General features: G+C 45.1%; 1 protein-coding gene across 2 annotated transcripts; it reads left to right on the forward strand.

Moving 5' to 3' along the window:
- The first annotated feature begins 251 nt into the window (after positions 1-251).
- Positions 252-23513, forward strand: C12H4orf51 (chromosome 12 C4orf51 homolog). Of its 2 annotated transcripts, XM_038755264.1 has the most exons (7): positions 252-874; positions 4303-4379; positions 11402-11460; positions 14578-14635; positions 15254-15327; positions 21633-21721; positions 23293-23513. In XM_038755264.1, the coding sequence occupies exons 1-6, from the start codon at positions 642-644 to the stop codon at positions 21675-21677; spliced, it is 546 nt and encodes a 181-aa protein (XP_038611192.1). In that variant the 5' UTR covers positions 252-641; the 3' UTR covers positions 21678-21721; positions 23293-23513. The 2 variants fall into 2 exon arrangements, with proteins under 2 accessions (XP_038611192.1, XP_038611191.1); XM_038755263.1 differs by lacking the exon at positions 21633-21721 and having other exon boundaries at positions 262-874.
- The last annotated feature ends 2338 nt before the right edge of the window (positions 23514-25851 follow it).

A 25851-nucleotide genomic window follows, 5' to 3' on the forward strand; every position in this document is an offset into this window, starting at 1 on the left:
TAAGCTCCAGTTCTGTTTGAAAATTCTAAAGAACTGGACCTGAGAAAAGGGAGAGATCTGAAACAAGGTTATCTAAAGTGAGACTGTCCTCTATCAAAATCCAATTTCTCTATTTGTGTTTCTGAATGTTAGTTAACAAAGTTACTATTTGTATTTCCATTACACTGTATCTAGATCTCTGTGGGAAAGTCAGGAGGCTGAGTCACAGGCTAGTCTATTGTTGACATCACAAGCAGGTCTTGTTTTCATGTCTGAGACAATGACACCAGGAAATAGGTGGAGCAAATATTGGTTGGCCTTTCTCCTCTCTTCCCCAGCTTCAAGCTAACATCTTCTGGATTCTCTAAGCCATCTACTATATGCCTCAGAAGCATTTATATTTAATACTTTGCCATGTTTGTGCAATTACACAAAAGCAAAAGTCCGGGAGGTGGTAACGTACCAATCCCCTCCCAGTTAAGTCCTCTTGCATTAGAATTAGTGAGTTCTTTTAGCAACTGACATCGATACCTCAAAAGCGCATGCTGGGAAGAGTTTGGTAGCTTGGTGGTCATGTATGATTACTTCTTGCCACCCGAAATTAATTTGTAACCATGCAGAGGACTTGAAAAGTCAATGTTTTGAATGTGCCTTCTGGAAGTATGTCCCACTATTACTTTTTGACACCTGAAGTGCTTCTGCCTTTTAGTCCGCTTACAACTCAAGAATTTCACAGGATCAGACGTGAGGCTGGGGCATCTTGGAAACGGGAAACTCGATGGTCAGACAGCTGTCTAACAACATACAGGGCTGCATACTGGAGAAAAGCTTTGGATGATACTACCTACCTCAACCCTTCCTCTAAAACAAGACTATACAACCCTCACCTGCCTAAGTAAGACTTCTTCATAATTACTGGTGCCTCTGTTACTCTTTACTACAGAACAGGCGTAGTCTTCTCATGAGCTAAGCATTAAGGGAGAGGTTTAAGCAGGAAGTAAAGGGGAAGCCTGTAGCAGAGCAGTGAGATTATAGTTGAAGAAGCTGAGTGACTTTTTTCTGTGGAGTCTAGACATTAAATTATCTGAGTCACTAGCCAAGATCAGGTTAATATGTTCTTCATTGCACCAAGGACGTAAAGTTTTGCCCACAGTTCCTTCTTGACCAATGTGGTAGTCTATTGGCCGTAAATTATGGGAACACTTGGGAGTACTTCAGTCAATCCATCAATTAATGGTATCTATTGAGCACTTTCTGTGTGCAGGGTACTATACTAAGCATTTCGGAAAGCATAGTACAACAAGTGGAAGACATGATCCCTGTCCACAGGAAGCTTATAATCTACAGGGGGAGACATATTTAATTAGATTAGGGTGGGGAAATAATAGAGCATAACAATATATACATGAGTATTGTGGGGCTGGATTGAATATCAAATTGTTTAAGGGGTATACAGCCAAGTTCATAGTTGAATCAGACATGAGGGCGAGATAAAGGGCTTAGTCTGGGAAGGCCTCTTGGAGAAGGTACGATTTTAGGAGGGTTTTGAAGGTGGGGAGAGTGGTGGACTGTTGGATATGAAGGGGGAGGGAGTTTCAGGGCCAAGGGAGGATGTGGGCAAGGGGTGAGTGTTGAGATAGATGAGATTGAGGTACAGAGAGTAGATTGGTGTTAGAGGAGTTAGATGTGTCAGGTTGGGTTTATCCTAGGAGGTGAATGAAGCTAGGTAGGGGAGAGGGAGCTTCTAGCAATATTAATTACAAAAACTCCAGTATGCATGTTTACCCAGTCTCCTAAGTCTGCTGGAGCAAATAACTCCCTTTCCCCACTTGTGTGATTATTAGAGTCAAAAATCTACTCATCAGGGATAGAAAGAAATATGTCTCAGTCACCCTTAAAATAAATGACAGCAGTGGTTAAATAGTGAAGGCCTTTTGAATTGCTTTTCTAATCAGAATGTGATCATCACGTGAATCATTCTAACCAAGGGTTCTGGTGACATCATAACCACAAGACAACATAAGCTTGTGAGATGTATCTGTATCTGGAAACTTAGAGTTGGAAATGTTCTCTAACACTGCTGCTGATTGTCCTGTGGTGTTCAAAGAAACAAGCAAGAGAGTTCAATTCGAAAGGCAGATCATGCTTCATTTTCAGTCCCTAATAATTTTCTGAAATTGCTTTGGAGATGAAATTTTCTTTGCCAATCTGTAGACCAATGACAAGTAAGCCTGAACAAAGCTGGCAGGGTGAGAATTGCATGAAGGTGTAAAAAAAAATAACACTTTTGTACCAGCAGTCCACTATTTTTTTTTTTTTTGAGGGCAGTACAATTTGCCCCTCTGGGAGTGGAAGTGGGATGTGACTTCTGGGATTATTTTGTGAAGTTAGATTTGTTTAGCAGAGAGTTCCCCTGGGTGGTGGATTCCATGGGGGGAATTCCCCACATGCTTAAAGAGGCAGCCTGGACTAGTGGAAAGAACACCAGCCTGGGAGTCAGAGGAACTGGGTTCTAATCCTGACTCTGCCACTTGCCTGCTGTGTGTTCTTGGGCAAGTCACTTAACTGTTCTCTGCCTCAGTTTCCTCTTCTTTAAGGTGAGGATTTGGTACCTGTTCTCCCTCCAACTTAGTGAGCCCTATGTGGGATAGGGACTGTGTAGTACGCTGCTTAGTACAGTGATTGGCACATGGCACTTAACAAGTCACAATTATTATGGTCACCCCTGCTGTCCTTTTTCCTTTCCGTCACATCTACTTCCTTACTTCCCCTTCTCATAGCAACTTCTCACTATTACCCTTCCCTTCCCTCTTAGCCTTTTTTTTTCTGGGTGGGACAACTAAAATGTCACTATTCTGCTTCTCAAAAGAATGGAAATTCTTCCACACTTGTGGAGAGATGTGGTGGGGTTGGGGTTGGGGGAGCTGGAGGCTCTTGAGAGCCCATAGGAGGGATATTGCAGGGTGAAAATGTTTGAGTGAACTATTGTGCTGAGGAGAGAACTTGGATCTGTGATCTTGGGGCATTTACTATTCACCTCTCTGCACTTACCACCCCCTGCCCCTCCCAGCATTTACATATGTATCTTTAAATTACGTACTACAAATTATTTATTTATATTATTCTGCCTCCCCCTCCAGACTGTAAAGCTCATTATGGATAGAGAAGATATCTGCCAACTCTGTTGTACTCTCCCAAGCATTTAATTCAGTGCTCTGCACATAGTGAGCATTTAATAAATACCATTGATTGATTGAAAGGGTCTGGTCTGAAAGTACAGAAACTTGATGCAGAAAATTGAATTCTTTCCGTGTCAAGATAGGAAAGTATTTATTCAGCAGGGCTGGCTGCACGTTAAAGTTTACAACTTGATCAAAGGATATATTCTTTTTCCTTTCTTTTACTATGTTCCTTCATCATTTTTTCAGTTGTATTTATTGAGTGCTTACTGTGTGCAGAGCACTGTATTAAGCGCTTGGGAGAGTACATTGCAGCAATAAACAGACACATTCCCTGCCCACTCCTGCCAGTTATGTTAGTTGAATATTTTAGTAGCAGTTCGTTCAAGGTTCCTTCTTCCTAGTTCTGACTCTTCCACCCAGGAAGGAGGATTTTCTGGTTGCAGACTGGCAATCTCCTACGGTCTTGAGTGAATCAGGGTATGGAATTCCCTCCCATTCTAGTGGCCCAGGCTGGATCAGGGGGGATTATCAGTTCATGGTCCAGAGATGGCCACACACTTAGTGACCCCAGTAGCTTATTGGGATGGGTGTGTGTGTGTGTCCGTCTATCTGTCTAGTTGCTAGTTGTACCATGCATCTATGCCTACAGCACTGGGCTTAATGTCCCCAAAGCAAGGGCCATCATCCCCAATATAAAGAAGCTATTTTGGGGAACTGATGTAAAACTGTTTAAGCTCCTTGACTTTAGTGAGTAATAAAATTCATACAAATATTTTTACAAGCTGAGTAGGGAAACTAACATAATTATGTTAATCTTTTCTGATCCATTCCCAGTGTTTATTTCATTTTGCAAACTCGCCTCTGGAGAAACGCTTCCACATTCTGCTAAACAGTTATGGATTTAATGTTGATCTCTCTTGTCTCGTTGCGCAAAATTTACCCCTTTCTGCCTAGCTAGGGAACAAACGTACATCTGATGACCAAATGGGAGGCCAACTTGTCATCATTTATGGGGGGGAAAAAAAAGAAAAACCAAAAGGAAAAGAAGGTATGATTTAAACTTCCATAAGTCACATAGAAATAAATGAGTCTTGGACAGTTTTTTAAGTACTGTTCTTTTCTTCTATTTTTTATTCTCCAGAGTATTTCTAGTAAGCAAACTCAATCGCATGCCTGGATATTACAACTCTCAATTAAAAGAAGCTGCCCCTAATAAAGGTAAATGCATCAGATATTTCTAGGACCATTCTTTTGCCCTTATGGTTGGGTTTGTAATTTTTAGAATTCTTGGTTAAGATGCATGTATTTCCACTTGCGTCTTCAGGCAGGAATGCCATTGTCAGGAGTTGAAGAATTGCCACGCTGCTTCTAAGGATGGTGGAATTTTAGCTATCATTCAATGAATGGGATTTATTGAGCACTTACTGTGTTCAGAGTACTGTACCAAGCACTTGGGAGAGTACAACACAACAGTTCACAACAGTTGGTAAGCATGTTCACTGCCCACCAGAAGCTTGCAAACTAATCTAGCATACAACTTTTCTGTCACCTTTTCCATCCGGGTGCCTCAGGGCCCCATGGATCCCATCTTTGAGCTTATGCCTTCAACAAAAACCTTGCCTGTTCAGGTGGTATCTCAGCCTCCATTTAGTGAGAAAGAACAAAAGACCTCACATGCAAAAGAAAGTGATTGTAGTCAGTCAATCATATTTATTGAGCACTTACTGTGTGCAGAGCACTGTACTAAGCGCTTGGGAGAGTACAGTACAACAGACACAACGGGCTTTCAGTCTATGTGCCTTGTTCAGCACACCTACCCTGCTGAGCCCTGACAAAGACTTGTTGCTTAACTTGTCATTAACTCAGTTAAGGCCTACCAACCTCTTTTCCCTCCACAAACTTGATAAAGATTGGGTCTAAAATCTAGCGAGCCTTGTAATTTTTGGAAAGCCTTCTTTGAAAAATTATGGTTCCTGTGGGAGGAGAAGGAAGAGATCTCCAGTAAGTCTGGGTGGAAAGAAGATCCTAAATCCATTTCAGCATGAGGTGAGATTGGCAGTAGGCTGAAAAGAATCATGGGGCCTTGTTGTATCTTAACACCAATGGAGCTTTTGGTGACCTTGGAGAGAGTGGTCTCGGTGGAATGAGGGGATGTGTATTATCCTTTCAAGGACTTTGGATAGTAATGGGGAAGGGATGGTGGTGGGGGGTTGGGGGCAGATAATAGTGGATAGTTGAATGGTGCAAAGGAGTCTGGAGAGGATTTTTTTTATTAGGGTAAGGAAGATTTGGGTTAATGAGCCAGCAGTAGAGAGGGATTTATTACCAGTCCTTTCGCTGGTTGGGCTGAAAAATGAGAGGTCACAGTTCTGAAGTTAGGGCAGGTATGCCTCTGGATGAGGTCCTCATGCATCCTTCCTTGCTACCCTGGCAATCTCCTTGATCGACAGCTGCCTGAGGATTGACACTGCACCACCTTTCTGGTTCCACAGATCCCCAGGAGGCCATCTAGACTGGTGGCAGAGGAGCAGAGCAGGCCTGGAAAGGGAAAATTCTGTCATACTGAACTCTGTTGGACAGAGTTATTGAAGTCAAAATTGTCCGGTTGATTTGTAGGCTTGGGTGTGATTTCCTAATGTTTGTACTTGGGCACTGCTTAGATAAGGTTGGCAATACTTGTAGTCTTGCCACAAGCAGATCAGACCCGCAACATTTTTCTACCAAAAGTCTTCTTCAAAACACCCCTGTCCCCAAACAGGTAAAGCCAGTGAGATGCCTAGGAATTTGCATGCAATTTGTCTCCATTGCTTTTACTTTCACCACCATAGTTCTAATACAGCCTGCCCCATGTCTCTCTCCCCAAATTACTTTCTGTGACATTCCATAACCCCTTTGGGGCCCAAAAAACAACCTTGACTCCATTTAACATTCCTCCACCGGAGACTATCATGCTGGCACTGATTTCCTCCAGTCCTCAAACAGATCCCACTCCTTTCTCAGGATCTGTGGATCTTGACACATCTGTGAGAAACGATGGTGTTGTGTTTGTCAAAGAAAAGAACCCTGTATAATCCTTCTTCTTCTCCCACTATGACCCCAGTTGACAATCTTGGTTTTTCTCAATCTAACCCACATAGTATGACTCATTTTCTTCTCTCTTTTCACCTACCTCTTGGTCATGCTTTCCATGCCACCAAGAACTCTGTTACCTTCATACCCAACAAACCACCGATGTCCTTACCTTCAAAGCCCTTCTGAAATCATTCCTCTTCCTGGAGGCCTTCCCCAGTTAATCTCTAATCTCCCCACTTTCTATCTCCCAATTGCCATTTCAGCCTTGATTGTCACCTAAGTAATTTTCTACAACACCCCAGTGAAATTTCTTACATATTCTGTTACTCCTCTCTATAACTTATTAAGTACCTGCCCTCCCCTCCTTCTAGCTCTATTGTACTCTCCCAGTAATTGTGGTATTTGTTAAGCACTTACTTTGTGCCAGGAACTGTACTAAACGTTCGGGTGGATACAAGCAAATCAGGTTGGACACAGTCCCTATCCCAAATGGGGCTCAGCCTTAATCCCCATTTTACAGATGAGGTAACTGAGGCACAGAGAAGTGAAATAACTTGCCCAAGGTCACACAGAAGACAAGTGGTGGTCCCAGGATTAGAACCCAGGTCCTTCAGACCCCTGGGTTATGCTCTATTTACTTGGCCACGTTGCTTTGAGCACTTAGTACAGTGCTCTTCACCCAGTAGGTGCTCAATAAATGCTACTGACTCGTTGCTTAGAAGGTTACCTTTTGTGCTCTCTGGCCACCAATTGATAAATTGATAAATCCATGAAGGAAACAGGTATGGTTGAGATTTTCAACCATGCAAAACCAATGATAAACTAGATAGTTCAGCTTGGCTGAGAGAAATGGATGATTGTCTTCAGGGCACGCCCACCCAGCCTTAAGGCTGGAAAAGTCCCGTCTGTTTATGCAGCCTGCTTATTGTGAGTGGCTAATAAATGGTTACAATGTTACTGCAAAAAAATAGTTGAGTGGAAAACAGCAGTTTCTAAATTCCCTGTGGAATGTGGACACCACTAACATTGGCAGCCACACCTGTTATTAAGAAGGTCACAGGATACCATCTGTTACTCCAGGCATTTAATGTAAAGGATAGCACTAACTGGAGGGATGGCATTAATTGATTTTTATTCCATTCTAAGCTTGAAGCCTAGCATTTTTTTTGGTGGGCCTTTGGATTAGCATATGCGCTTACCTGAAATAGAGTGAGTTGAAGGCTAGCGATGTGGAAGTCAGGTTCCTAGATTCTGTTCTTGAAAGAAATCCTGATTTACTATCCATCAATTAGGTGTATTTATTCAGCACTCACCACTGTCCTAGGCACTTAGGAGAGAACAGTACAGGAGAGTTGGTAGACAAATTTCCTGTCCCCAAGGAGTTCACAGTCCAGAGAGGGAGACAAACATTAAAATAAATTACTAATGGGGGAATAGGAGAGTGTAGAGATCTATGCCTATTAGACATTTGACATTCACTCCACCCTCAACCTCACAGCACTTATACATAAATTATTTAATTATTATAATATTATTATTATTTAATTATAATAAATATATAAATTATTGGTTTATATTAATGTCTGTCTCCCCCTGTAGACTGTTAGCTTGTTGTGGGCAGGGAATATGTCTAGCAACTCTGTTGTACTGTACCCTTCCAAGCACTTAGGGCAGTGCTCTGCACAGTGAGCATTAGTAAATACCATTGCTTGAGCTGCACTTAAATGCTGATGGGGTGGGGTGAATATCAAGTGCTTCAGTGGTGTAGATGTTCCAAGTACATAGGCAATGTTGAAGGGAAGGCAAATGGGTGAAATGATGGTCTAGTCAGAGAGGCCTTTTGGTCCCCAGAACTGACTGATCCTTACTGCCCTTTGGCTGTTCTGACTGGGAACTTTATGTTCCTGGGCTAATCTCTTGGCTCCAGTACAAGGTTTACCCATCTGTACAATGGGAGAGGTTCCCTTCAGAAACCCTTCCTTGTGCTTGATGCAGTTCTTATCCCTCATTCCTATTTTGCACTCTCCAGGAGACTGAGAATAACTAGTTCTGGCCTGGGTATAATAATCCTTAGTGGGATTTTGGGTTCTATGGAGGGTCTCTTTCTAAGAGGTTTAGAGCTCTTTACAGACAGTAGTTAATCCCTCTGAGAGAGGTGTTGATACAATTATGTCCATTTTACAAAAAGGGAAATCGAAGCACAGAAGGTCTTAAGTTCATTCAGTCGTATTTATTAAGCGCTGTATGCAGAGCACTGTTAAGCAACTTCTTTGGTTTTGTTCTCCGTCTCCCCCTTTTAGACTGTGAGCCCACTGTTGGGTAGGGACTGTCTCTATATGTTGCCAACTTGTACTTCCCAAGCGCTTAGTACAGTGCTCTGCACACAGTAAGCACTCAATAAATATGATTGATTGATTGATTGATTGATTGTAGACAGAGCCAGGACTAGAACCTAAGGCAACTTCTGCCCAACAAATCCCCCTGGCCATAGTGCACACCATCCCGCCAATTTCATTTAGAAAGCCCAATTTCATCTCCTCACTGGAACCCTGGTAGACCCCCCAGAATATAACGGGATTTCCCTGAAGTTGTAGAGATATTTCTGAGTGGGCAAAATAATGCTTTTTTTGCTTTTTTAAAAGTGGTATTTGTTAAGCGCTTACTGCACTGAGTGCTGAGGTGGGTACAAGCTAATCAGGTTGGACACAGTCCGTGTCCCACATCAAGCTCAGTCTTAGTCCCCATTTTACAGATAAGGTAATTGAGGCACAGAGAAGTTAAATATTTGCCCAAGGTCAGTGGTGAAGCTGGGATTAGAACCCGGGTCCTTCTAACTCCCAGGCCTATGCTCTATTCCCTATGCCAGGCTACTTCTCTGGGGTTTTTTTGGTTTGTTTTTATTCTTTTGTTTCAAGAAAGATGTCACCCCTTTTACAGTTCTTGGAGTAAGAAGTGTGTTGGTAGAAGATGGAGAAGTGCCAGCATCAGGACTGCATTAATTAACAGTAAACTGAAAGTAGAATTCTTTCTGGAAAGACAAAGTTCAAGCTGTTAATATGGATTTTATTTTGAAAGCTGTTGGTGAACTTCTGGAGGGAAATTGTTAGATAACCTATATGGCAACGTTGTCTGTAGTTGGACACTGTGAGTTCTGGTGTGTAAATCTTTATAATGGGGTTGAGAAAAATTGGATACATACCTTTAGGCCATCTTCCACCCACTCAATTGGAAAAATGACCAAGTTTGGGATCAGGAAATGGCCCTCATGTTATTTTTGTAATAGAGTGTGAGTCTTAGTTTCTATTACTTCAAGCTGCATCAAATACCACAAAATTGTTTTCCCCAAACTTCAGTATTTTAGAATGATCTCATTCATTATTGAATCATCTTTGGCGTGAGAACTACAGCTAGCTAGGTAAAGCCTCGGGCAGGGTTGTGGCAGCTGAACTGAACCCCTTGCTTACCATCACAAAAAAAATGTACCAATTCTAGAGGGGGTAAAGGACTAGGGCTGAGAGCCTGGAGCACCTGCTCCATGTAGGCCCTGGAATGGAGACCAGCATGGTATACTGCATTAAAAGAGGAGTGGCTTTTCTTTGGCAAAAGCATCACAAGAAATAAGAAGCAAGGAGACAAAAGAGAAAACAGCCCCAGGAGCCCTAGGGAACCACAAGTGACAGACTTGGATCTCATTTGGTGCCTATTGTGGCTGGGACTGGGGATCATGCAATGACCTCTTCAGCCCCACACACTGAACTTCACCAGGGAAGGGGCGTGGCGTAATGGGAAAAGCACGGACTTGGGAGTCGGAGGACCTGGGTTCTAATCCAGCTCTGCCATTTGCCTGCTGTGTGACCTTGGGCAGTTCACTTAACTTTTCTGTGCCTCAGTTTCTTCATCTGTAAACTGATCACCCCAATTCATAATCTCTCTCCCACTGAGACTGTGAGCCCCTTGTGGACCTGGGTTCTAATCCAGGCTCTGGCACTTGCCAGCTGGGTGACCTTGGGCAAGTCACTTAACTTCTCTGTGCCTCAGTTCCTTCAACTGTAAAATGATTGATTCAATACATGCTCTCTCTCCCACTGAAACTGTGAGCCCCTTGGGTGATAAATTTGTATCTACTCCAGTGCTCATAACAGTGCTTGACCCATAATAAGCACTTAATAAATTCCATCATCATTATATGCATATGATATTCACTGGTGGGCTGTCTCAACATTTATTTCCTGGATCATGGCTGTGGGTGGGGAAACCCTAATAGATGAAGTCCAAGGTAATCAGCGGTGGGCTGCCTGCCAAAAGTATTCAGCTGAGGAAACCATCTTTTTGGCCAGGAACTAATCAGGTGGCTGAAAGGCAGCTGTGAAAGAGGTAAAGGCCAGGTGAGCTCTATCTAGAGTTAGGTAGTGAGTTTCAAGCTGGCTTCTTCCCTGGCTTCATTTGCGGGAGGTTTGAATCAGGCACAGTAACTCTGTTTCTATTTGCCTATAAAAGCATGGCCTATTGTTAAATAAAGGTGAGTATTTTGTAGTGTTTTGAGTCCTGTGTTTAGCAAGGCATCATGCATTTCACCTGCCTACAGTTTGAAAAGTTCTGAGGCTGGTAGCCCTGACTTGGGTTGAACCAGATGACCCAACAAGATTTCCTCATTGATGGGCAAGGGAGAATGGAGCGGGCTTCCACTGGGAGACTGAGAACCTACTGGATACTTTAATCTTAGTTGCAGCTCTGTGTCACAGGATGAAAGTGTATTTTCCTTCAGTAGTTTGTATGTGAGAGAAGCATCCAGCTTCTTAGCATTAACCTACAGGGGATTTCAAGGAAATTGAAGGAACTATGTGCTGAGAGCGAGAAGCAGCATGGCCTAGTGAATAGAGCACAGGCTTGGGAGTCAGAAGGACCTGGGTTCTAGTCCTGGCTCTGCCACTTATCTGCTGTATGACCTTGGGGAAGTCATGTGACTTTTCTGTGTCCCAGTTACCTCATCTGTAAAATGAGGATTAAGATTGAGCCCCATGTGTGAGTGGGACTGTGTCCAACCTTATTACCTTGAGTCTACCCAAGCACTAAGAACAGTGTCTAGAACAGTGCCTGGATCATAGTAAGCACTCAAGAAATACCATAAAAAATCATCCCCCTTTATTCCTTCTTCATTTTCCTTGTAGGTCAATCTCCTGACTTAACCCGTTTCTTTGAAGATATGGTTCATGTCAAGCACTTAGTGGTAAGTAAAAAGTTGTTGCTATTTTATAATTCCTCCTTGGAAGGGCACTGAGATGAAAACAGAATGTATATGGTATGTGTGCATTTAATGGAAGAAGCCGAGGGTATTCATTCTTAGGTGAAAATAAGCAGAGGTATCAGGAATAATACAGTACACCTCTGTTTCTTCACCAGTTCCTCCCCGTATTTAGTCTTCTCCCCATCCTAACATATAGTAATACTAATGATGGTATTTGTTGGAAATAGCCAAATGATTGGCAATTGTTTTTAATAGATACTGAAGGTAATGAGCAAGCAGGTCATGGCTTAGTGTGGGCTGAAAGCACATTTCCTGGCCTTTTTTTTTTCCTCTCAAAATGGGAATTCATCTAATTTAAACTCTTTTAACAAGGGAAAAACAGAGGAGCCTGAGGCACTCAACTTGAGAACATAAAGAAGTGCCATTACTAGGTCAGATCAATGGCCCATCCAGCCCAGGATCCAAATTTGATGAAATGACTAGGTATATTAACAAAGCAATCTATGTATTAAGCTGGCAGAGGAGAATAAGGTGATCGCTAATGGTAACTTGGGTTCTTAATGAAAACCTACTTGTTTAATTTTCTCTTTGATGGGATAATGAAGGTTCTAGGTACAGAAAGGCAGCATAGCCCAGAACTGATACGGAATAGGTGGTATCTGTGGCATAACTAAATGAAAACCAGATGAAAGTGAGCTAGTTCGGACTTTTGTAACCTTAAGTTTTGAATCTTTTGAGGGCCAGAGACCCTGTCTAATTCCCACCTGTGGATTCTTTTCCAGTGCTTAATTATGTGCTCATTGCTTAATAAGTAGTAGTATTACTACTACTATCTTCCCTCCCCTGGTCCTGGAACAGCTGGATGAACCAGCCTGGGTCAGCTGCTGCTTCTATAGTTTTAGGGGTTGGTGGGAGAGGAAGCAGAAATAAGGCCTAAAGCAGAGGAAGGGCCATTGGAAATCTTGGGGAGAGCAGATGGCAAAAGGGCAAGAGAGATAGAGCCAGGGACCTAACTGGGCTTCAGCTGCTCCTGATTGGTAAAACCACTCACTAAATTCTGGATTTGTCTTTTTGAGGACACAAATATTTCACAGTGGTCCCAGGCTATAGCGCCCACTTCCCTGGCCAGTGCCAAACTCCTGCTTCTTCTGGCAGTTTTTCCCCCTTTGCTTTAATTTTGAATAAGAAATGAAGATGGTCTCACTTGAACAGGACACACTGGACATATATGGGACATTTTGCTTCTCCTGAGCTCAGAGGCTTCACACTTACAGGCGACCAGGTCTAGTTGGGAAGAGCACAGGACTGGAAGTCAGGAGACTCCAATTCTAGTTCTGTCTCTGCCACTTGCCTGCTGTGTGACCTGGGTCAAGTTACTTCACTTTTCTATGCCTCCTTTCCTATAAAATTGGGTTGAAATACATGTTTCAAACATGGGAACTTTGTTCAATCTGATACTCTTATAGCTATCCCAGTGTGAGCCCGCTGTTGGGTAGGGACCGTCTCCATATGTTGCCAATTTGTACTTCCCAAGCGCTTAGTACAGTGTTCTGCACACAGTAAGCACTCAATAAATACGATTGAATGAATGAATAGTACGCATTTAGTGAATAACATCATTATTATGACCATCCCATTTGACCTCACAAGGCGGCCGAGTCTCTCCCAGTAGAAAGGTTGAACAGATTGGCTCATGTCTGCAGATTGAGATGTTGGGGTAACAGCAGAACTAGCTTCAGTAGTCCTACCAAGCAGCCCACCACTCCAGAACCCATCGTGGAGGGGGTGGCAGAGAGCGGAGGCCTGGGGGAGCCAGGGGAGGGAGAGCCGGGGAAAGAAGCAGAGGAAGGTTGATCTCCTTCTTATTCGGGGGAGCTGGGGAACTCTGGCAGAAGAATTGGATCCCGGATTCTCATGAGAGAGGAAGGAGGCAGATATCTTCTCCCCATTGGACAGGCAGGAAAACTGGAGCCCCAGTCAATCAATCAATAGTATTTATTGAGTGCTTACTACATGCAGATCATTGCATTCAGTGCTTTGGAGAGTATAATACAACAGAATTAGTGGATAGGTTCCCTGCCCAGAATGAACTTAACAGTATCGAGGGCCCAAGAAGATCTCCTGGGCTGTTGATCCCATGCCTGCCATGAACAGCTCTGTGACCAAGGCTACTTGGAGAAACAGCATGGCTCAGTGGAAAGATCCCGGGCTTGGGAGTCAGAGGTCGTGGGTTCTAATCCTGGCTCTGCCGCTTGTCAGCTGTGTGACTTTGGTCAAGTCACTTCACTTCTCTGTGCCTCAGTTCCCTCATCTGTAAAATGGGGATGAAGACTCTGAGCTCCACGTGGGACAACCTGATTATTCCCCCCCAGTGCTAAGAACAGTGCTTGGCACATAGTAAGCGCTTAACAAATACCATCATTATTATTATTACTATTACTTCCTTGTTCCTGGACTTTCTGCATTAGGTTTAGGCCAGGCAAAATGGGGAGGAAGGTCTCCATCTTTATTTTTCCTCTCCCTTTCCTGTTCCAGTTGCATAAGGGACTTTTAAGATGGGTGGGCTGGGCTCACCAACAGTTTCACCTGGAATTCTGCCAATGTCCTGGCAATAGTCATGCTATCGAATGCCACTCCTCTCAATACTATAGCTCCCAGAATAGAAACCTGACCCCAAAGGCACTTTGGCTTAGTAAGGAGGCATCCTCCATTCCTGAGTCCTCTCTCCTCCAAAGCCATCCCAAGTAGAATTGCGGAACCCAGCCATGGCAGGGCCAGTAGACATTCTGTTTTGATTATGGGGGCTTGGGCTGGGATTGGGGCTGGAACTGGGGGTGAGAGGAGGATAAATGCATAATCCATTCTTGGAATAATGACTTGTCCACCAGGCCACATTGTCTAAATTATTGGAAAAGTTAGATGACCTTAAATGATCTTCACTGGCTCTGTGAGGATTTGCGCTTGCTCTGTAGCATTCTCTGCTGACATTTAAAAAAGGAGTATTATGTTCATTTTATCTGGTCTCATGCCATGGGAAGGGGTGGGCTAGAAATGTTATTGGATTTATTTATAGAATGATTTATAAGTGTCTCTTTTCAGGCACACCAGACTATGTTTGGGGGGGTTTCAGCGAAGCCTTCAATTTGTAGAAGATCAAGTGAGTCCATAACTTAACTCAACAGTCTAGAGCCCCTTCCTGGGCTAGTTGTTTGAGTAATCCTCCACTGAGAGTGAGAGATGACCCTTGATTATTCAAGGGTTGATTTTCCTATTTGTGGGTGGTCTGAGCCTCTAATTTCCTCAACTGACCTGTCTGTTTGCCCTGTCATAGCTCATTAATATCTCCACCAGCAGATGCTCAGGAGAAATGGAGGTGAAACTCACAGTGAATGTTGCAACTTAAGGGATTTGGTTGACAAAATGTTTGAAACAACTGACTTAATAAATAAATGGCTCAGTTTGTGCCCCTTGAGCAATTTTTGGCTCTTGAACATCAGAGTTTAGCCTCTGTATGGCTTCCATAGCATCCACTCTCTGAGGCTCCCTAACCACCTCAGTGGACTTGGCTTCACTGGCCATCTTTTCAGCCATTTCTGATTGACTCTCAACCCCTTCCTCTGAGATAAGCAACCGATAATCTCATTTAAGCCCAGTTTTAGGCTCTCCCCAACCCAAATGAATTTGGGGATTTGGAATATTAGGGCTCCCCTTTTCTCTTTTGCTGGTCTCCTCCACCTCCACCAATAATTGAGCATCGACTGTTGTTTTACTTTAGACGTGAAGATGAGAAGCTGTGAAAGTGAAAACCTCAGAAGCGGCTTGCCAAAAAGGAAGACTCTTCTGAATCAAGTAAGAAATTGTCCTCTGCTTTCAAAACCTTCATTTTTGCAGTTTTTTCCCCAAGAGACATTTTCCTATATCTAACCATAAGTACAGAAGTAGCACTGTGGCAGTGGGGGTGATGGACTATAATCGAACAGTGAGAATAGTTCATGTGTGATTACACACGGGGATGTTTGTGGAAGGGTTGGGAAAGGGATTTATGTATTCCGATAAATCATGTAGAAGTGGGACAGGGGAAAAGGGAGGGTTCCTTTCTTTGTTAAGGATTTTTCAGAGCAAGGAATCCTGCAGGGAGAGTAGGTCGTTTTAGGAGCAAGGAATCCCTGCGATCACGAAGGAGTGACTGCAACCACCATTTTCTGTTTCATAGTGGAGCCATGGAGTAGTTGGTCAATAACTGTGGGATGATCAAATGGTCTCTGTGCACCTATATTCTACCATTTCATGTAGAATATTCTACCATTTCATGTATTCTTAATGTGAAAGAAGTTTCAGCGAGTGTTGGAATTGGCCTTATATGACTTGGCTTGTTTACAGTAGATGGTAGATGACTTTGATCATTCCTGCCACCATCATTTTTAATTCCGGTGTGAATGTGTTCAGTTCAAATGGTTTTTCCAGTAGAGGTGGTTGTTATTGAGTTGGTCTGTGTTCACAAAAGAGTGAACATGCATGGGGGAATTCTAGCCATCACTCGTGTGGTAAATGCTCATGGGCCTTCTGAGTGCGGTAGGGTGTACGGCTCCACATAAGGAGGGTGGGGTACAAGCATCTAACGATCTTTCCAGCTTCCCCTGGCCCAGTGGGGACTGAAGGGATACCTGCCCAAGAGGGCGGTTAAATTCCTAGGGCTCCAGCACCCTACCCTTCCTGCTCCCCAGGGGCAGAAGGCGAGTGGGAAGAACTGTCATGGCAGATGGGACAAGTCAGGGCTGGGGCCTTGCTTTTTCAGGACTGGTATGGGTTGGGACAAGTTGTGGGAGAGGGTAGCAGTATCTAGTGAGGAGTGTACGTGGGGAAAAGCTGTCACTCTTTTCTCCCCTCTTCACACAAACCTAGGGAAGTCAACTTCTGCTCCAAGGATTACATTCAGATTACATCCCAGGGCCAATGGTCTTGAGGCCTCACATTTCAATCAATTTTTTGAGCACTAAAGAGTACCTGGAAGTAGTCAATCTTCTCCTTCTGCCTCCCCTCTCCCAAACGCCTGCCTTATGCAGCAGGGGCTCTATCTCCAGATCCATGTCCTTGGGTGGGGAGGACAACAGTTGTAATGAGTCTGACTTGCATACCCAACTACCTTTCATTAAAGCCAACAGGGTGTATGTTTCCTCTGCATTTCTTACACCCTTCCAAGAACAAAAGGGGAATTAAAAATCCCACCTGCCATACCAGCTGGGTGTTTTTTGTTTTTTGTCTTTTTTCTCCCACCTCTTCCTGGCCACATAAGAGGTGGTCCAGTTGCTCTGATCCCTTTCAGCCTTCATTTTCTTTAATAACCCAAGGCCCTGCAATCTCTGCTAACCACTGAGTATCTGCCTTGGGCATGTGCCTGCTTCAGGCTTCTCTGAGCATCCCCTCACTTCCTGTGCCCGAACACTCAGATAAGAACTGATTTTGTCTACCTTAATTACAGCTTGCTTCCTGCAGCCTCCTTACCTTGAGCTGTAAGCTGTTTGTGGGCAGGGAACATGTCTAACAACTCTGTTGTACTGGACTTTCCTAAGCTCTTAGTATAGTGCGTTGCTCACAGTAAGAGCTCAATAAATGTCAATGGTCGATTAAACCTTTATTCTGTAGCCTGGCAAATAGTTTCAAACATTCGCCTGCCCAGATTCTATTCAACCAACAAATTTTACATCAGCCCTGCCTACATCCACCAATTTCCTCTCGGTCATTTCCACCTCCTTTCCAGGCTAGAGGAACATGCACATTGCCTGCTGATGATTCTCTCAGCTTCCCCACCCATAACCAACACTGATCCCAGGAAAAACCAAACCAGAGATGAGACAGCACATTCACAGGGTCTCTTTGGTTCTCCCTGACTTTCCACAGACCAGGTACTCGATTGGACCAACGTGCTGCTATGAGACTCTAATAATAATAATTATGATATTTATTAAGTGATTACTATGTGCCAACATTGAAATGAGCATGGGGGTAGAGTCAGTATAAACAGATTGGCCACAGATTTTAGGCCCCCATGGGCTCATTTTCACAGCTCCTTTCAGCATGAGGAGCAAAAGTCCAGCCCTGTTTTTATTCCTCTTTATGATGCAAAACTATTTTTTTCTCCCTGTTGAATATTCTCCCTTCCATTCCTTCCTCACTTTCTGCTTAGCTTGATTCTGGCATTCTTCTGCCTCTCATAACCAGAGATTTTTATTTGGTTTTTTAAAATGAAACCAGGTGTAGTACAAACCAAACTGAAGTTCTGGAATAATAAGAGACTACCCAACCCATGAGGAATGTCCTGAAATCCATGACTAAGGCTATCCTGGCCAGAGGCAAAAAAAAAAATGTGGGGGTTGGCAGTGGGCGCAGACTCCAGGAGGGAAATAGCACAGGAGACAGACCTTCTAGCTCAGGGGATTCACTATCTGGTGAATGAAAGACCCTGGACTGGACCACCAAACTAGAGGACTTGTTCTTTGCTGGCCCTCAAAATAATGTTGTTTAATAGCAATGTTTATTTTGTTTATTGTCTGGGTAATTAGCTTTATACTTCCAGGTTCCCAGCCTCTTCCCCATTCCCCATGGCAACCTGCCCTATGTGGAGAAAGGAGAAGTATTTCCAGGTTGGGTCAGTCCACTAGTCACAGGAGGGGCTGGGGGTATCTGGTAGGGTCAACGGGGGTGGCATACCTGCTGGGAAAGGGGCAAGGCCTGAGGATATAATAATAATAATTTTGGTACTTAAGCGCACACTATGTGCAGAGCACTGTTCTAAGTACTGGGGTGGATACAAGGTGATCAGGTTGTCCCATGTGGGGCTCACATAATCCCCATTTTATAGGTGAGGCAACTGAGGCACAGCGAAGTTAAGTGACTTCCCCAAAGTCACACAGTTGACGGGTGGAGCCTGGATTTGAACCCATGACCTCTGACCCCCAAGCCCGTGCTCTTTCCACTGAACCACGAATTGTGGGAAAGGGCCAGGGTTCAACGGCACTGTGGAGAATCTGGGGAGAGGGGCATTAGGTGGGAAATTTGGGTGCATTTGACATTAAATTAATAATGCAAATACTATACAAACAAATGATCACCCACTAATTTGCTGTAAATAACTTGGAACATTTTTATGCACTTGGGCGCCCGATTGCTTTGGAATGGAAGTATATGCACTGCTGAAAGCCAAAGGTGCTTGTTCCGGCCCATACTACTTTGTGAAGTGAGAAAAAAGTAGTCAAATTGAGTCTTTGGTTTCATGAATGCCTTTCCTAAATATATCATATATATAGAGAGAGAGAAGCAGCGTTTTTCAGTGGAAAGAGCCCGGGCTTTGGAGTCAGAGGTCATGGGTTCAAATCCTAGCTCCGCCAATTGCCAGCTGTGTGACTTTGGGCAAGTCACTTAACTTCTCTGGGCCTCAGTTACCTCATCTGTAAAATGGGGGTTAAGAATGTGAGCCCCCTGTGGGACAACCTGATTGCCTTGTAACCTCCCCAGCGCTTAGAACAGTGCTCAGCACATAGTAAGCGCTTAATAAATGCCATGATTATTATTATTATTATATCAGTAGGAGTGGTAGAGGGAAGAAATTGGCCTGTGCTGTGCATAAACACATGGGGACACACACTCACACACACACACACACACACACACACACACACACACACACACACGCACACTCTCTCTCTCTTTCTCTTAACTTTCCTTCAGGCAGTACTGAGGTGAGGGATTCATTGTACTCACAATTTCTGAGACAGAGGCTAAGAAACAAGCTCAGGAAATGCTTCTCCGTGCCTTGGTGGGAGGAGTGTGAATACAAGTGACAGCAACCTGTTTGTGGTCCCTAATTACATCTGCCTGGTTTGAACGGGCCCAAGATTACTCTTCCCGGCCCCCTCTTGCCTAGAGAAGGCTGTCACATTCCAAATGAGGAGGAGTCTTGACTGGCAAAGCAGCTCTGAGCAACACCTTTGCTTGATTATTCTTTTCCATTTCGGGTATTGCCCATTTAAAAAAAAAAAAGAAAGAAAAAAACCCCCCTACATGGACTATTCCTTAATTGCAGGAACAGTCCTGCTTGGCTTTTTCATTAAATCCTACTCACCTGAAAAACAGAAAGTCTCTGAAGGATGGCGACTTCATAAATATTTATAGCGCGAACAGGCGTCACTCTGGTTCCATGGGAGAATGGGCTTATTCAGTTTCATTTATGATGTGACACTTGTGTGAGTGACACACGTCGTCTGGGCCTGCCTAGCGCTCCAGTCCGGGGTGACATGTTTATGGAGTGATTATGCCTGCAAATATTTGCTATATTTAGTTCCCTTCCCTCCCCCTGTCCCGGTCTCCCGCCCCCATCCCTTCAGCCCTGTGTGTCTCTGAACCAGCTTTCATAAAGTCATTGTGAGCAGCCCGGCCCTAGCAGTGGGGAGGAGCGTGTGAACAGAGAGGACTTGGCTCTAAAATGGCCCCAGCTTCAAGGCCGCCACAGGGAACTGGGTGGGAGCGATTAGAGTGGGCAAGTGGCACCCAGAGACCCCCTGGACGGTCATGCTTATCTTGCCACAGAATATTGTGTTGGGTCAAGTGGGAGCGGGTGGATACGCTCTCCCCCTGGCCGGCCCTTGTATTTGGCTCCCTGTTTTTGGTTTCTGGGATGGGGAAATAAGAAGGAGAAGGCCGGGCCCTGATAGCATGGGGAGGCCTCTCCTTGCTACTGGGGTTTTCCTCCCTCCCCTTCCAATTTCTGTCTCACTGAGGAATGCAGGCCACCTCTGGCTGCCTGCAGCCTTGTGAGTGGGCTTCAGGTAGGTTCAGAGGCTGGTGTGCTGGGCCTATCATCATCATCATCGTATTTATGGAGCGCTTACTGTGTGCAGAGCACTGTACTAAGCGCTTGGGAAGTACAGTTGGCAACATATAGAGACAGTCCCTGCCCAACAGTGGGCTCACAGTCTAAAAGGGGGAGACAGAGAACAAAACCAAACATACTAACAAAATAAAATAAATAGAATAGATATGTACAAATAAAATAAATAGAGTAATAAATATGTACAAACATACATATATACAGGTGCTGTGGGGAAGGGAAGGAGGTAAGATGGGGGGGATGGAGAGGGGGACGAGGGGGAGAGGAGGGAAGGGGCTCAGTCTGGGAAGGCCTCCTGGAGGAGGTGAGCTCTCAGTAGGGCCTTGAAGGGAGGAAGAGAGCTAGCTTGGCGGATGGGCAGAGGGAGGGCATTCCAGGCCCAGGGGATGACATGGGCCGGGGGTCGATGGCGGGACAGGCGAAAACGAGGTACGGTGAGGAGATTAGCAGTAGAGAAGTGGAGGGTGTGGGCTGGGCTAAAGAAGGAGAGAAGGGAGGTGAGGTAGGAGGGGGCAAGGTGATGGACAGCCTTGAAGCCCAGGGTGAGGAGTTTCTGCCTGATGCGCAGATTGGTAGCCACTGGAGATTTTTGAGCAGAGACCTGTTCTCCACTTGCTGGGCCTCCTCACTTGCCCCAGCCCCACCAGGCCACTACTGCAGAACCCAGGAGGTGGAAGGGCAGGGAAAAGGGAAATGTGACTTCGCCAACCCTTTATTTTTAGAGGCAGGAAAATGTCCACTTTCTGGCAGCTGTAGTTGCTTGGCACCCAGTTGAAGAAAACAAGTTCAAGCGACAGATTCCAAGCCCTAAATTTACTGCCGATGACCCAGGCAATAGCTTGGTGAAACTCCCAACCGAATCCCTGATGAAGCCTAAACTCTTTTGCTGGCTTGCCCCTGCCCCGACAGGCCCCTGGCCCCTCCTCTCTAGACCTTACCGTGTGCTCCAAATAAGCCCTGGACCCGGTGAGCAATCACTGAGGTCATTTCAGGCCAGTATCTTGGGGAGCAGGATTGTCCAGTGGATTGTTGCGCAGGTGTGGCCACAGGCATTCTCACGAAGCCAGCCTCCCACGTAGCTAAAGGGCAAGGCCTGGTGTCGGCCGTAGCTTTTCCGCTTTCCCCTAAGGTTCTTGCTTCTGAGGCCTGTCAACCTGATAGACCCCCCTCCAAGCCGGCCAGCTGCCCACCACAGTTTCTGGTCCAAATAGCTGCCATCCAGAAAACTCCTCCCATTCTTTTATTCTTTTTGTCTCTGATTTGTTGGCAGATTCGGCAGCAGAGTGCATGCCCTGGGCCAGCGGCTGTCTGTTGACACGCTGCTCCTCCTTAGCCAACCTGGAAAGGCCTTTGTTGGCAGTAAGTGATTTTTCTGCCCACTTGAAAAGCAGAAGCTTCACCTATTTGTGTCTCTTGGAGCTCTTCGAATGGCTCCTGTCTGATGTTTTCGTAGCTAATTCTGTTCTCACTGATGTGTAGGTGCCCAAGCCACAGGGACCCCCGACTTCTTTGAGCTCACCAACCCCCTGAGCAGATCTGAAAATTTCCAGTCAGGGCTAAAAGGATCCCAGTTGGTGGTCCTCTGCTCCACTGCTCTTTGCGTCCTGTTCTCTTCCCATTTCCCCCAGAACGAAAAGCTGGCACTTCTGCCTGTCTTGACTTGCCTTTTCTTAAGCTTGGCACAAAAACCGCCAGCCCTGCCCTATTGCTGGTCCCATCACCTGTGAGGCTACAAACCCACACCATCCCGGTTTGATGGCAGAATTCAAGGTGGTCAGGGGCGATATGAATTGGGCTTATTTTAGCCCTTAATCTCATCCATTTATGTGCTGAAAGCACTTCGACTAACAAAAGTTTCCTTCTGCATCTAGGGTTTAGGATGATCAAAGCATGGCACTGAGATGGTGCTGGAGGCTGGGCAGGCGGTGTGGGGAGGGGGAGCTGGTGGATTTCTCCATTCAAGGTGTTGTGTACTTCGGCTGTGGTCTAAATGCTCGGTTGGGTTGCTGATAATCCATGCGCCCCTTAGCTGCTTTCTGCCAGTCCATAAGAAACTGGGCTCAGTCTGGGGATGGTACAGAGAAAAAGAGAAAGATTCAAGAGAGACTGAAAGCGCATTCCTCCCCCATCTTCTTACCCCCTCCCTCACTTTTTTTGATAGCATTTATTAAGCGCTTACTATGTGGAAAGCACTGTTCTAAGCACTGGGGAGGTTACAAGGTGATCAGGTTGTCCCATGGGGGGCTCACAGTCTTCATCCCCATTTTACAGATGAGGTAACTGAGGCCCAGAGAAGTTAAGTGACTTGCCCAAAGTCACACAGCTGACAAGTGGTGGAGCCGGGGTTTGAACCCATGACCTCTGACGCCAAAGCCCGTGCTCCAGCCCAGGGACAGGATAGGCCCAGTCGCCCTCGCACAGCCACTTCCTCGGGCCAAGCAAGTGCAGCATCTGTGTTCAGAGGCCAAGAAAGGGTTTTTTTTAGGGGTCCAGAGCCCATTTGGACACCACAGATTGTAGCCTTGGCTGGAGAGGCTGGCTACAAGGAGGACTGGATGGCTCCTGAGCCCACTTTTCCTCTGCTACCTTCCCTCTCAGGATCACAAAGGTCCTTTGGGATTAGGAAGAGCTGAAGCACCAGCAGCAGCTTGAAATCCCCAACTGGATCACTGGGCTGTGCCACTTAATTAGAGAAGCTGCCCTTCTGTCAGGATAGCTGGAGGGAAATCCTAGGGTTTGGCCGACCCCCCCTCTGATGAAACAGAGAATGTTTTCCTGGGGGGGACAAGTAGCTACCTAGAGCCTAGGTGAGTTGTGCCCAGAAGTAGTTCCAAAGGCAGGAAGGAGTGGTTTTCTCTATTCAGTTCACTTATTTTTAATGCGACTCCAACGGCCATGTGAGCAGTTGTTTGCCTTTTGCTGTCTTACAGACCCAGGTGCTCAAAAGAGTGAACGTTGCAGGTGAAGTGCCATCTTTTAGGAAGAAATGATGCCTTTAGTGTGAGACCAAGCAAAGATAAGTGCAACCTGAAGAGAGGGAGAATAACGCTCAACCAATTCAGGCCTAGGAGTCAGTTGGGGTCCTGAGCTCACGGCTAACCGGAGGGGCTGCTTCTGGGGACTTGTTGGGTAGTAAACAGCACCACTCTCAGAACATATTCCCCATCTGGCTTGTGAACAGTCTCCCCCAGTGCCAGCTCCAAGCAAAGGGGGCTGGTGGTTCTCCCAAGGATCTTCCTGGAGTCTAATTTTCCTCCTTAATCAAATTCTACAAAGTGGGTGTGCAAGCACCTAGCTGCCTGTTGTGTTGTAACAGCAAAGCTAACCACAGTCCTTGCCCTCTAGAAGCTGCCAATCCAAGATAGGGTACTAAACTTTAGTGTGGGGCTGTGACTTGTGGAAATGTTTTTGAAACATTTCTGAGCAATTGTATGAGGTTAAAGATGCTGTTGGGCTGAGGTCAGAGGACTAGACTCTCACTCTGCTAGAAACAAATTGAGCTGGGCATCCTACCCGCTCACCTGCATCGGCCTCATCTCAGCCGGGGGGAGGGAGAGGTCACAAACCTTTGCCCCTCTAATACAGCCATCGCTCTCCATGTGGAAACAAGGCTTTGTTGCTCTCCCTCAAGAGAAACTTGGGGAGCCAAAGGCCAGCTCTTCCCCTATTAAGTGTGAAGAGGAGATAAAGCTTTTGGTCATAATTCACTCCAGGTAGGTCATTTTAATAGGTAAGTCAAGCTAAAGAAAAAAAAAATCAAATTGGGAGCCAGAATGACTGGAGTGCCAGTCGTGGGCTAAATTGCTGCAGTGTAGAAAAACAATTTTCCACTTCTCTCTGGGCAGGGTGGGCCAGTCTCCAATGAAGCAAAGCCCCTTTCTAAGGAGAGTTCCTATCCTCACCCGTCCTCACCCTTGACATTTAACACTTTCTCAAACAGGTCCAGTATGGTGACGGCACTCACCTCTCCGCTTTCCAATTGAGCCAAGGGAGCTTGGGGCCTGGGGATTCTCTGGTATTGGTCAAGACAGGGAGAGGGGCAGGAGCCACGTCTAAACCAGCCCTGGGGGGTGGGGAAGAAGGGAGAAAGCGGACCCTCATCATGCGGCTTCTTGTCTTGAAGACAGGATGCAATGCTTGTTTAATAGGGAAAACAATTTGAAAGTCACATTAATTACTCTTGGCTCACATATGACAGTTCTTCCTTCCATTTCATTTTCTTGAGTGATTTCTACTTTCCTCTGACCATTACCCAGGAAATGGTACACACACCTACTCAGAATTGTTTGGGAGTTCACCGAGGGAGCATTTGAGGGCTGGCCAACCCTGGGGCCAACCAATGTTTTGGTTCTCCATGGAGCAGGGCCAGAGGGGCACACACCAAAGGACCTTCCTGCCCGGGGCCCGCCTTTGAACTTAGCACCAAAGGCTGGAACCCATCCTCTCCTATAGTTGAGAATCTCCTACCCATCTCCCAGGAGGAATTGCACAACTTTCAAAACCAGTTCCAGTCAGCGCCTGGCTGGCTTTCCAAAACTCTACTTTAGAAATCCTATTTGAAAATGTTTATCTCGGGAGACTTTGGAAGGAACAATAGGAAGTCTTCCCCGGTCTTGTCCATCCTTCATGACTGCCTTCGTGTCAAATCCCAAGGGACGTGGATCGAATCCTGTGTGAATAACTTCATCCACCTACCTGGACCAAGTTCAATGTCAGGAAAGGCAACACATCCTCAGCTAGAGGGAAGTGCTTATTAATAATAATAATGGCATTTATTAAGTGCTTACTATGTGCAAAGCACTGTTCTAAGCACTGGGGAGGTTACAAGGTGATCAGATTGTCCCACAGGGGGCTCACAGTCTTAATCCCCATTTTACAGTTGAGGTAACTGAGGCACAGAGAAGTTGTGACTTGCCCAAAGTCACACAGCTGACAATTGGCAGAGCTGGGATTTGAACCCATGAACTCTGACTCCAAAGCCTGTGCTCTTTCCACTGAGCCATGCTTCTTCCATTAAGACAACAAGCAGCGTACTTTTTCTATCCTTTTTAGAACATCAAACTCTGCTCAATGAAACACCGAACATAACAATTTGTAAGTTTTGATTTTAGGTACCAAGTCATTTTTTTTCATATCATTAATATCTGCAAGTTGCACAATACAGTAAAAGAATAATTTTCCTCAAGTGAATGTGATTAGACACCTGAAAGGCAACAAAACTGATTAAAAAAATTTAAAATACATCAGTGGATTAAAAGTAGTACGATGGAAAATAGTTTTAGAATAAATTTTAAGCTGGTGATAGTGCTGATGGTTAAAATCATTCATCCTCTTCAGCCTGTGTAAGGCTTTTAACCATCCATTTTTAATGTCTATTTCTCTGTTATTCTTATTTGATTGGACTCAGAATTGTTTAGTTTTCTATGAAGGACCAATGTGCTTCGTAAAATGTACATCATATTTGTACTACTGTGCTGTTGCAGAATTGT

The sequence above is a fragment of the Tachyglossus aculeatus genome, chromosome 12, assembly GCF_015852505.1.
Source record: "Tachyglossus aculeatus isolate mTacAcu1 chromosome 12, mTacAcu1.pri, whole genome shotgun sequence".
Classification (NCBI taxonomy): domain Eukaryota; kingdom Metazoa; phylum Chordata; class Mammalia; order Monotremata; family Tachyglossidae; genus Tachyglossus; species Tachyglossus aculeatus.